At 54.5% G+C, this 13,001-nt stretch overlaps 1 protein-coding gene across 4 annotated transcripts in view; it reads left to right on the top strand.

Moving 5' to 3' along the window:
• Positions 1-4,331: 4,331 nt before the first annotated feature.
• Positions 4,332-13,001, top strand: part of TNFRSF21 (TNF receptor superfamily member 21) — a 31,028-nt gene continuing 22,358 nt past the window's right edge. The window contains exons 1-3 of one of the 4 annotated variants that reach the window (XM_015859936.3): positions 4,332-4,556; positions 7,888-8,542; positions 10,270-10,767. In XM_015859936.3, the coding sequence (XP_015715422.2) occupies positions 4,524-4,556; positions 7,888-8,542; positions 10,270-10,767 (1,186 nt within the window). In that variant the 5' untranslated portion in view covers positions 4,332-4,523. Of the gene's footprint in view, positions 4,591-6,479; positions 6,730-7,421; positions 7,485-7,887; positions 8,543-10,269; positions 10,768-13,001 lie in introns of those variants that run through there. The other 3 variants (XM_085542321.1, XM_032443567.2, XM_032443566.2) reach the window with 3 other exon arrangements.

Here is a 13,001-nt window from a genome sequence, read left to right as displayed (position 1 = left end):
CTGGGGAGAACGGGAGCGTCTTGTCAAAGGAGCCGAGGGGTCTTTGTCTGCACCTTAATAAAATAAACGGTGTCTTCTTACTGGTCTCACTTAATAAAGCCTTTATGGGCACCACAGCTTCTCTGTACGTACTGCCACTCCTCAGCTCTCCTTATTCTGCCTTCCATCGCCACATGTGATGAACACCTTCCACCAGGGCTGCTGGCCAGAGGGATCACACACACACACACACACACACACACACACACACAGTGAAGGGGGCTCACACACACACACACACACACACAGTGATGGGGGCTCACACACACACAGAGGGGCTCAAACACTCAGTGAAGGGGGGCTCACCCGGGGCAATGATGGCCACCAGCCGGCAGTGGGGACACAGCAGCCCAGGCCACCCAGGAGCAGCTCCTTGCCACTCTCAGGCCTGCACTGTCTGCCTCCTCAAAGCAGCTCCGCAATGAGACTTGTGCTGTTCCACCAGGTACCCCCAGACTCCCAGAGCTGCAATGACACAGGCCTCCCCCCCCCGACAGCACCGTGGCCAACAGAGGACACGCCAGCCCGTAACAGCTGAGGAACTGAAGAAAGCCACCATCAGGACAAGCCCTGTGTGAGGAACACAGTGCTCCTACATTGCAGTCAGAAGTGAATATAAGGGAGTTCTGGACTGGATATGTTGAAAAATACTTCCACCACGAGAACAGGTCCAGCACTGATAGAGCCTGTGCTGCCTCCTCCTGTGCTGACCCCCAAGGCAGCTCTGCTCAGTCAGGAGTTGGGCTGCAGACCTCCATAGGTAGAGTTCCTAGTAGTGAACTGACCCTGTGATCCTCTTAGAATCATCACATCATTTAGGTTGGAACAGACTCACAAGATCATCAAGTCCAACCACTGACACTACCAAATCCGTGACCAAACCACATCCCTAAGCACCACAACCACACGTCTCCGCTGTACCTCCAGGGGAGAGCGCTGACACTTCCCCTGTTCGGAGCCCAGCCACCATGAAGTAATTCTTCCTAATGCACAACCTGAACTTTCTCTGGTGCAACCTGAGGCCGTTTCCTTTTGCCCTATCACTTGTCACCTGAGAATAGATACAGTGCCTACGGGCATTGCATGCCCACACCACACACCTGAGGCAGAGCTGGTGCCAAGCACTGGCTCTCTAGTCTATGAGCAGGAGGTTGGTGGCTGCTCATTGCCCCTGGCTGTGGACCACCACGAAACCCACAGCTACCAGGAGGCCAGGAGGTGCCTCTCCCCCAGTGAGAGCAGAGGGAGGAAGAGGGGGAGCAGGAACTGCTTGGTTCTGTCCCAGGCACCCCCAGCTTGTGACTCCAACCACAGCACATTGTTCTGGGCATCAGAAGCAGCTCCAAACAAAGCAGGACACCATGAGGGGGTGGGATATGTCATCATGTCCGGGATGCTGAACGTCAGCCCCAGGAACAAAGCCTTGCAGGAGGGCACAGAGGCTGCGTGTGCTCCCCCAGCACAGCAAGGGATGAGCAGTGCAGACCTCCACCCTCTGCTGCAGTCAGCATGTGATTATCCAAACCAGGGATTGTAACAGTCCCCTGCTCATCTGGTAACAATAATGTGCAGCGGAACAGCTCGTCCCTTTGCTGCGCCACATCACCATAGAGTCATAGGACCACAGGAGGGTTTGAGCAGGCAGGGACCCCGCAGGCCATCAGTGCACCCTGCAGTGCACAGGGACAGCACAGCTCCTCAGTGCTCAGAGCCCCGTCCCCTGGCCTTGGCTGTGTGCAGGACGGGGCAGCACCAGCTCTGGGCACGCTGTGGGATAATGGGCTGGCTGCTTGGCTTGTTGCTTGGTTGGACAGCTGGATGAATGGGGCATTGAATGGCTGGATGGTTGGATGAATGGACAGATGGACATGTGGTCATAGGATCATAGAGTCACAGAATCACAGCATCACAGGATGGTCCGGGTTGCAAAGGCCCACAGTGCTCATCCAGCTCCAGCCCCTGCTGTGTGCAGGGTCACCAACCAGCAGCCCAGGCTGCCCAGAGCCACATCCAGCCTGGCCTTGAATGCCTGCAGGGATGGGGCATCCACAGCCTCCTGCTGCCCAGGATAAACACATGCATAACCTGAGACCTGACCCCAGTGAGAGCTGAGGTCATTAGAAGGCTGGAGATGGAAGAAGTAGCCAGCTATCCTATGAGCCCTGGAAAAGCAAAGAGAAAGGGAGAGCTGAGCCTTACTCTGCACAATTGGGCTGGGGTACATTTATTGTTGTACTATCTGTTCCCCTTGCTTCTCTTCCTTTCAGAGAAGCACGGCTAGTTCATGAGTGGAGAAAGACAGAAGGGAGGCACAATATCAAACTGTTGGCCAAACACATCAAAGCAGTGATTCACCACATCTGTGTTGATCAAACTGCCATAAGAACGCAGAGAACAAAGCTCTTCTTGAAGGCTGGTGGCAGACCCTGGCTGCACGATGCTGACCGGTGGTACCGAGATCTGCAGTTAGTTCTGTCCTTACTCTGTACTGAGGATAAAGTCTCTGGGGACACATGAATTTCCTCACTGCTAAATGGGAGCAACACTGCAGCCTTTAAGCTGCAACTGTTTGTGGTCACTCAGCATCACATCCCACCCCGCTGGGTGCAGCTAAGCAGGGTCACTCGGGAAGCGACATCCTCGTGGGGCTCCAGAAATACCCCAGAGCTGCACATGTGGTGTTCACATCTCACTCGAGGGAAAAAGCAAAACAAAATGTGCTGAGCCGGCTGGGCTGGAGGTGCTGAGAGCCCTCGGCTGCTTTATCTCTGTGCCAGGACAGCCTGCACGCTCAGTGTCTTTATATATGTGTGTGTATGTACATGTATATGTATGTCTATATGTGTGTGTATGTAAATGTATGTCTATATGTGTGTGATGTACATGTACATGTATGTCTATATGTGTGTGATATACATGTATATGTATGTCTATATGTGTGTGATGTACATGTACATGTATGTCTATATGTGTGTGATATACATGTACATGTATATCTCTATGTGTGTGATATACACTCCCTCTGGGCGCAGCTGCTCTTGGCAGACGTTTCCCTTCCCATTCCCCAGAGATCATCATAAGGACCAGAAGGGTGAGGAATCCCACCCACGTTCTTCCTGCCCTCGCCCAGGCTGAGCCCATGGGCTCTGCTGCCTTCACTTCCTGATCTGTGTTTACTAAAGTGCTGGATGTGGTTTGTACAGGAATTTGGAAAAGCAGCTTTTCTCACACGGGTGATTTTCCTCTAAAAGCCCCAGAACACAGAAGTTTTCTAAGGGGGATGTGAAAGTGACGGTGCACATACAGAGAATGAGAAAGTCCTGCAGTCACTTCCATGTGCCCCGTTGGGCTGCCTGCCCTCATTGTAAAGGGGAGATGAAGACATACACAACCATTGGCTTTTCTTCACAGGAAAGAAGGAAGCCATCTTCTCTGCAGCCTCAGACAAGATGGCTGCTGGTGGCCAAGCAGGTTGGTGGGCATCACTCCGTCACCTCCCAACCCCCAGCCCCACCTCAGTAAAGACCCACTGGTCTCTGGTGAATAAGAGCAGTGAGATTTGCTGGCTGTGATTAAAAACACCCCCCTGGTACTGCTCCAGTCAGCAGTTTGGTGACCGGGCTGATCCCACAGCCCGTGACCGGCTGCGTCTGCAGGACTCGTGGGGTGGCACGAGGGGAAAAAGGAACCGAAGGGAGGAGGAACTCCTGGAACCACCAGAAACACTGAACGTGAAACTGAGCTTGGTCACACACTTCTCTCTTTTTCTGCCACAGCTGCAGAAAAGCAGCGGTGCATTGAGAGGAGGATTCCATCAGCACTTTCTGGAGCAGACGGCCCGATCCGGCCTGAGCAGTGTGACCTAGAGTCACAGCACGGCCTGTGTCACAAAGGCCCACAGTGCTCATCCATCCCAACCCCCTGCTGTGTGCAGGGTCACCAACCAGCAGCCCAGGCTGCCCAGAGCCACATCCAGCCTGGCCTTGAATGCCTGCAGGGATGGGGCATCCACAGCCTCCTTGGGCAACCTGTGCCAGTGCGTCACCACCCTCTGGGGGAAAAACTTCCTCCTCAGATCCAACCTGAACCTGCCCTGTCTCAGTTTCAAACCATTCCCCTTGTCCCATCACTCCCACCCTCACACACAGCCGTTCCCCTCCTGTTCACTTACTCCCCCCAAGCACTGGCTGCCCACACGAGCTCTCCCACATCCTTCCCTTCTCCCATCTCTCCGCCAGGGGCCGCCGTTCTGTCCCGCTCCGCAGTGACGCCACAAGGCGGCCCCTCCCCGTGCCGCCTGATGCAGGTGTTCCGGGCGGGTTGGCGGCAGGGCCATCCCGGCAGGGCCATCCCGGCCCGGCCATGGGCTCCCGCCGCCGCGGGCAGCCGCCGCCGCCGGCCCCGCAGCGCCGGTACAGCGCCCTATGAGGGACGGACAGCGCTGACCGGGCAGCGCCCCGCTCGCTGCGGCGGCCCCGGCCAACATGGGGGCTGCCGTGCTGCCCGCAGTCATCACGGTGAGCAGTGCCGGCGGGACGGGCTGGGCTGGGGGTAAGGTCGGGGTTGGGGTTAAGGTTGGGGTTAAGGTTATAATGGGGTTGGGGTTATGTTGGGGTTTCCGTGTCCCTGCGGGGCCGCATCTCCTTCCTGGCGGTTCCAGGGATGCTGCCGCACTCCCGGTTCCTTTATTTCCCGTTATCGCTGCTCTGTTTGTCGCCCCCCGCCCCCACGCTCTGTATCCCGGGGTTCAGCTCCCGGATCAGCTCTCGAGGCCGGAACCCGCCGTGCTGGGGGCATTGGGGTCCTGATGGAGGCTCGGCCATCGCTGCGGTGCGGCGGGTTGTGTAATAACGGCAGCGCGTCGGCTCCTGCGGGCACGGCTGTGCGGGGCTGGGCTCAGGCACAGCCCGAAGCCTCCCTTCCCTCTCCTCTCCTCTCCTCTCCCCTCCCCGCTCCGGGCACAGATCAGGACTCTGGCTGCCCCTGGGGATGCCGTGGCAGCGCCGTGAGCCGCAGTGCTGCAGGAGCGCTGCCCTGCCGAGCTGCCCGGCTGCTGATGTGGCACCTGATGTGGTTACCCACAGACCGGCAGGAGCAGGAGCTGCTTGTCATGGCGATACGGCCGGTCCCAGCAGTCAGTACCGGCTCCTTTGGGCCGCAGACGGGCTCCTGGTGTCGCTGAGTTACCGTCACACTCGGCCTCGCTCTGCGGTGCTGCTCCTGCTGTGGTTTTCCCCCTTGCAGAGATGCTGTGCCAGGCCGCTGCTGCAGGGAACCTCACGGATATCGCTCAGCAATGGTCACTGAGCAGCTGATGATGTGATGGCCCTCAGTGCCACCCCCAGCTCAGGCCCATCCGTGGCCTCGGGTGCCTGCAGGGATGGGGCAGCCCCTGCATCCTGTGTACTTGCTCTTGGGTCAGTTCTAACTACTGAGTTCACATTGCTAGTTGGGATGTGTGGATGCAATGTGTGGGATGACAGCAGTGCTGCATTGATAGTGAGCATTAGGACTGACTCATCCAGCTCCTTGTAAGGTGGGTCATGCCTGTGTCATCTCCCGGCTCCAGGGCTGGCTGCTTCCCATGGGAGCCCTCCATGTGTTCGATGGGTTGGACCAGGAGGGCAGCCATGTGGGTGCTGAGCTGGGTGGGACCTGGGAGCCTTTGGGCTGGGTGTCCAGAGCCGCTTGGGTGTGAAGAGCCGCACTGTGGGCTGTGTTACTGCTGTGGGCTGTTACTGTGTGCTCTTCCTCTGGTATTGGAGTAATGAACCAGAGTCTGATGGCAGGCAGGGCTCCCTTCCTTCTGCTGGTGCTTCTGCCTCTGAAGCTGTGTGCATCATCCCCAGGAGCAGCTGCAGAGGATGGTAGATGTGGCTGGCAGACGTCCTCCTCCTCCTGCTGCCCATCTCATCCTGCTGCTGTCGGAGCCACAAGCAGCGCCAGCCTCCATATCTCAGCAGGGCTTATTTTTAGGGAGCAGGAGCACCGTTCCACATCAAAGCTGCACAGTTGCTGTGTCAATGCAGTGTGTAGGTGTGTAGGTGCCTGTGCCTGGAGCTGCTGTCCCATGGCAGGGTGATCCATGTGCTGGTGTCCCCTTGCAGGGCAGCAGCACGCCCTGCGAGCTGGATCCTGTTGCATCTGGTTTGCTAATTCAGCGCTGTGTCATGGAGCTCGGGGTGGCAGGTTCCTGTAGCGCTTTGTGCAATCAGATCTTGGGGAGGCACGGAGGGAGCCTCGCTCTTTGTTTTAATTCTTGGTGCTGTAATTGGCCTGGCCGCCGCAGGCTCCTTGTCAGCTCCTGCAGGCCCGTCTGCCGCTGTCTGTGTGATTGCTGCCTCGGGGAGATAATGCAGACCTGGAGCGTCCTGTAGGGCCGTGCGTTATGTAGCAGGTGGAACAGGACGGCCCTGCTGGGCTCTGTGTTTTCCAGGAAGACGGAGACTGCACCAAAAATGACGCGGCGCGGCGTGCAGCTCTGCTGCCATGTGTTCTGCAGAGTCATGGTGGTGGAGGCTCTTGTTTAATGTATTCCTGCTGGCTGATAGCCCCGCTATGGAGCGGAGCAAAAGCAAGGTCCTGTGCAGCCCAGCAAGGTGATTGATGGCTGTGACTGCTCCTCTGACAGGCATTGGGGTCTGTGGTCTGTGTGCCCTCAGGGTAAGAAATCACCCTTGGAAATCCAAGGTAACGTTAACTCGTTCCTCTTTCCCAGCCTGCTGCTGCTTAGAAATGCATCTCCAGCTGCTTTGTGTGCTGAGTAAGGCTGGGGCAGCTGCTCTGGAGCTGCCTTTTGTTCTCTGTCTGTTGCTGCTGCGGGCATAGCTGGTGCTGTTCTGCAGTGCAGAGCTCTCCTGGAGGAAGCAGAGCTCCTGTTTGCGTCCCTTGGGGATGGAGCAGCCTGTTGGTGTCAGCACACAGGGCTGAGGGAATCAAACCATGGGGCTGGATGTAGGTACTGGTGAGCCCAGCTGGCTGCCGTCGGGTGTCCAGAGCTCAACACCTTTTACCTGCATCTGATGCAACGAGGAACTAAGTTACAGCAGAGCCCCTATGAGAGCTTAAGAATAGTGTCGTATTTTCTTTTCCTGTTGCAATTAAGGCTGGTTTTGAGCGGTGGGGCCCTGGCACAGGCTGCCCAGGGAAGATGTGGGTGTCAGTCCCTGGAGGTGCTCCAGGCCGGGCTGTGGTTCCACTGAACCACAGCAGGGGGTGGAACTGGGTGAGCTCTGAGGCCCCTTCCAACCCCAACCAGTCTGTGGCTATGGTGGAAGCAGAGCCCCTGAGGGCCGGGCAGCTTGCATAGAGGCACGTGGGCTGTGCCAGGGTAGGAGGGCTGAGAAGTCATGTGCCAGCCCAGGTTTGGACCTGTTTTGTGTTATTTAAAAAGGCAGATGTTGGAACAAGTGCTGCTTAATGCTCAGAGGAAGGCAGCTTCATGGGTCAGTGCTGCCACCTGCATGGGTGCTGCTCTCCTGGCTCCTGCGGGGACCTCTCAGCCTTGAAATGCGGAGCTGCTCTGAGCGCTCTCAGTGCAGGCTGTTTGTTGAGATGGCAGCGCTCGCTGCCCTGGCAGCCTGCAGAGTAAATGATGCACAGTCTCTCTGAGAAGCGTGGTATTGTGTTTAAGGAGTTGCAGCTGGTTTGCAGTGCCCCGGTAGCCATCTCTGTGTCCGGGTGCAGGTGGAGCAGCCAGAATGTGCTCCAGCATCCCACCCTGACGTGGTGCAGGACCTGCCCTGCGGTCTCACAGCACTGGGATATCCCGTATGGGGTGTTGAAGGTATTTGGCCGCGGGCTCCAGCCGCGTTCTGCTCTGACTGATGTTTGACTCCTGTCTTTCAGTTGCTCGTGTTCCTTGGCACCGCTGACGCTCAGCCCAAGCTGACCTCGGAGCAGAACGCCGTGAGCCTCCCTGCTGGCAAGTACCTGCACCTGGACCGAGCCACCAACCAGGAGCTGGTCTGCGACAAATGCCCCGCGGGAACCTACGTGTCCAAGCACTGCACACAGAGCACCTTAAGGGAGTGCAGCCCTTGTCCGGATGGGACCTTTACTAAGCACGAGAACGGCATAGAGCGGTGCCACCCATGCAGAAAACCCTGTGAACTGCCAATGATTGAGAAAACTCATTGCACTGCCTTGACCGACCGTGAGTGCACCTGCCTGTCGGGTACGTTTCAGATTAACGATACCTGCGTCCCTTACACGGTGTGCCCGGTCGGCTGGGGCGTCCGCAAGAAAGGAACCGAGACCGAAGACGTGAGGTGCAAGCCGTGCCCTCGGGGGACTTATTCTGATGTGCCTTCCAGTGTGATGAAGTGCAAAACCTACACGGACTGCTTCGGGAAAAACATGGTGGTCGTGAAACCGGGGACGAAGGAAAGCGACAACGTCTGTGGCTCCCCGGCATCTCTTCCAAACACATCTCTGACTTCATCCAATGCAGAAGCGGATGGAGAGACCTACAAAGCTCCACCAACCACTTCCCTTCCCAAAGGTAAAGTCCCCCATTGAAATCCAGCTGTGTTGTTGCTCACGGGGCAGCGTTCCTGCCTCGGTCATGGTTGTTTTTAGGCTGTAGAAGGGCAACCTGATCCACAGTGTGGGTGTTGCTTTTGCTTTTTGGCCAGAACACAGCTGTGGAGTACATCAGGTTAGCATTGCTTGTGTTAAACTGCGTTTAATAATGTTTTTCCCGAGCCTTTGCTGATGACTGGACTTCTGGCTGTCCTGCTCTTTGGATTGAAAGGACAGCGTGTTCCCAGCTGCTTTTCCCATCTGTGTGTTGTGCTGGCACAGGTCTTTGTGTTTGTGGCAAACGTGAGCAGAGTGAGTGCAGCAGAGAAACCCCAGCAAGGAGAGGAAAGCTGCTCTACCCCGGCCTGCTTTCCTGCTGGGTTTGTTGCTTTTGTGCCCGCGCTTTCCCTGGTTCCTTTTACCCTGTGTTGTGTCACTGTATTGGCTTGAATGAGAACCGTTGCTAGAACAGGGCTCTAGGAACCTGGGCTGTGCTTATTAACTTCTTTTCTTTAACCACTGGGACTTTCATTCCTTATCACTGATGGGGCAAACTGACTTGAATTCCCCATTCTCTCACTTAATTAGAAGTGACAGATCCCTGTAGTCTTCATCTTGTCTGTGCACAGATAGGTGACCACCCAGAGACCCCGAGGGCAGCGTGCTGTTGTGTTCAGCAGCGCTGCTGTAGCCATGGCTGGCTGTAGAGGTGCTGTAGGGCTCTTCTTGAGGTGGTGCTCACCACATCTTATGGTGTCTGATATGTTGCACTTCAACAACAAAATACAACTTCTGATGCCCTTTACACCTGAGGAAGTGTTGACGGTGGTGGGTGCCATTGCTTCTCACTTGTTAGGACTCAAAGCTCAGTTTGATGTCGGTGCGTCACTGGGAGAGGTAGGGAGGGTTCCCTGAACTTTGCTATCAGCTGTAGACAATTAGATAGAAGTTAGTGGTTTCCCTGTTTGTACACTGGTCAGAGTGTTTTGGGTAACCGAGTCAGAGACAAATCGCGTTGCAGATGGCTACACCCACGCTTTGGCTCAGCTGGGATGAGACATGGTTTTTAAAAGCCAAGTTTCCAGAGCAGGCTCTTGTTTCTGCTGCAGCAGCTCTTCTTCTCATCAGGCTGGCTGGGATGTGGGAGCTGCGTGTTGGTAAGACAGCTCAATGAAGGTGGGAAAGAGGCTCTCAGGAGTTGGGTTGTTTCTGTCCCTTCAGAAACCTGTTTGGATGTTGAAGCACTCATGCCTGCTTACAGCATGGATACATTTGTGCTTCTTTAGATTAATGGAGAGATACCATAAGCCTCTGTGTTCTTTTGTGTTTCTAGCCCAAGCACCAGATTGTCCATGATTAAAGTATTGTTCATAAGCTAGGAAAGGAAAGCCAGCTGCCTCCAAGGTGCAGATCTTCCAAGGACTGGAATTGAATCCTTGAATTAGGATCAAACACAAAGTGACTCAGAGCATCGCTCAGTTTTGTGAAGGAGCTGCCACTGGTGTTAACCAGCAAAGGGCAACTTGGTGTTGAACCCGACTCTGTAACATTGCTGTCTGTCATAGACCTGAACTTCAGTTTCACCTCTTCCCTTTCTCATTGCCTCTCGTTGGGTTTTGGTCTTCAGGCCAGTGTCCAGAGAGGGCCAAGACTATGGTCCCTATCGCCTGAAGAGCTGCGACACTGACCGCTCCTTTTCTCTTGCAGGTCTGAACTCTTCAGTTTTTGATCTCAGCTCCTCTCCGGTGCCTCGTGTTCCCAATGGCACGGCAGAGCCAACAGCTGACTACAATGACACCTCTGCCAACGGCACGGCTGGTGCCCCTGGGAGCCTCTCCAGCGCCGGCACCGCTGGGCAGGCACAGAGCTACCGGCACAAGCACACCAGCCAAGCCATGGGCAAGCAGCCGGCGCAGGAGATGGCCGGGGGTGAGAAATCCAGCATCCCCTACAGGCCGCCCAGGAGGGGGCCGCCCAGCGTCCACCAGCACTTCGATATCAATGAACACTTGCCCTGGATGATCGTCCTCTTCCTGCTGCTGGTCCTGGTGGTCATCGTCGTCTGCAGCGTCAGGAAGAGCTCACGGACTCTGAAGAAGGGGCCGAGGCAAGATCCCAGTGCCATTGTGGAGAAAGCTATAATGAAAAAATCCACCACCCCCACGCAGAACAGGGAGAAATGGATCTACTACTGCAACGGGCACGGTGAGCAGCAACCACCTGGGGCTTTAGCAGCAGGTTTGGGAGCAGTGTTCTCTCCTTGTGCTGCAGCAGATCTCGTGGTGCTTTGGGTGGGCCGTCCCATGCCTGGCTCCTGGCTGCTTTTCTGGCATGCTGGGTTTCATGGTACGGGCAAAACACAGAGCGCCAGTTCCTCAGCTGGTTCTTGGCTTCTGCCTGTCCCCGTTCTGTTGGCTTATCTCCTGTTCCAGGAGGAATTAATAATGAAGGAAACATCACTTGCTCTCTTCAACTCCTCTCCTGCTTCTGCTCTTCGTTAGAGGATCTCAAAAGAAGACTTCATTCGTTTTTAATTGATCTCACCCTTTCCATTGCTCTTCTGTTTTTCTCCATCCTTATCTTCTTAGTGATTCAGGCATGCATCTGATTATCTTTTGTGCTGTCCTTTTTCCTTCACCACTTCTGTTTCTGGAAGGCTGAGTCATCCCTCTGCCTGTTGGCAGCACCTCAGTCAAAGCCCTAAATCCCGAATGCTGGCGTCTTTCCCCAGCCCTTTTTTCTTGCTGGTGTGAGCAGAGTTATCCTTAACAGCCATAGGGCGCAGTGCTGCATGTTGTGAGATCTTGGAGGTGCTGCTTCCCTCGTGTTTTCTATTCTATTCTATTTTGGAGGATGACTTGCTATATGCTTTTCAATGAGATGTAAAGACGAGCAGCTGTGGTCATAAATAGGGATTCGTAAAGGTCAGTGATAAAACAGTCATAGAATCACAAGGTTGGAAAGGACCTATAAGAGCATCTAGTCCAGCCGTCCTCCCTTTACCATGCCTACAGCAAACCCCTAACCCATAGCTCCTAGCTCCCTATCCAGACACTTTTTGAACACTGCCAGTGATGGCGACTCCAGCACCTCCCTGGGCAGCCATTCCAGTGCCTGACCACTCTATGAGAGAAAAAGATCCTTGTTATGAGAATGTCATGAACACGAGCAGCCTGTCTGAGCATGGTGTTCCAGTGCTCTCCCCAGCAGGATGTGTGGTTCTACCTCCACAAAGCCACGGTGACAAATGTTTCCCCCTTATCTTGCAGAGACAGACTGAGGAGTAACAAAGATCCCTCCATAGTTAACTTTAGGAAAGCCCTTTCAGCAAGGGACCCAAGCAGAGAACAGATTGGAAAATACAGATTTAAAGGTTTAAGAGATCAGTGCTTGATGAAAGTCATCCTTGAGTGCTTAAGTACAAAGCAAAGAAGGCTTTGAGTAGGGCGTCTTGTTATGTTCTCTGTTCTCCTTCCTGCTGATTAACGGAGCTACGCTTTGTTTGCCTTCATTAATGCATTTATAGAACCAGTAAAGTCATGTTGGAATTAGCTTTGTGCCTTCTCTTGTTTGTGCTTTTTGTTGGCTTCCTTTTAACTCTCCAGTTCTTGAGGAGCTGTTTCTCCAGGGTGGTTTTTTCCTCTTGCATTGAGTTCTAACAACTTTTTCCTGTAAGATCTGCACTCCTTTGTCCCCAGAGTCAGTAGTACCCAAAGTGTGTTCCCTGGGGCTGTGCCAAGTGATCCACAACAGGGTCAGAGAACCTTTTGTAACACCTTTTATTTGTGTGTGCTTTGGGAAATACCAAGCTTCATTGCTTCAGCCACGGTTCATTGGCCAGAAGGTACTGGCTGTTACTAACCCAAATTGTTTCTTCTTTCTCTTCATTTTCCTTTTCTTGTTTCTCCCAAGTCCCTCATTCCCAGTTCCCCGAGTTGGTTGGATTTCTCCTTCCTTTTCTTAGCGGTGAATGCTGTCTCTCAAAGCAAAGGTTTGTTCTGTACAGCTCAGGGAGTGATGCCATCGAGGGCCTGGTGTTTTGGATGCCTTCTGGCATGTCTGCACTACAGCTGGTCCTTCTGCAGCAATGTTAGAGCTGCCTTTGGGTAGGGCTCGTTTGTTCACTGAGGATGATTCAGGTTAAACCATGCAGATAAGATAGGCTGATAGGTGGTGAGTAACGTGGCCATGTACAACTGCTCAGATGTAACCCCTCCTCCTAGATTCTGTCACCCTTTGGAGGACTATTTAATTCCTGGGTCATCCTTTGCCTCCCATAACGTCTCTTCTCTCGTGCTTTAACAGCTGAGTTCAGCTAATGCATCAAATCCATCGTGTGTTTGCAAAGCTTTCTCCCTGTCTTGGCCGATAAGCCGATGTAAGTGCAGAAGCAGCGCTCAGTTAATGAGCTGGCCCAGTATCTGATGGAGCCCCTGCAG

The sequence above is a fragment of the Coturnix japonica genome, chromosome 3 (genome assembly GCF_054131305.1).
Source record: "Coturnix japonica strain WE chromosome 3, WE-NBRP24, whole genome shotgun sequence".
Classification (NCBI taxonomy): domain Eukaryota; kingdom Metazoa; phylum Chordata; class Aves; order Galliformes; family Phasianidae; genus Coturnix; species Coturnix japonica.
Note: the sequence above shows the minus strand (reverse complement) of the source record. Positions and strands in the feature narration are given on the sequence as shown.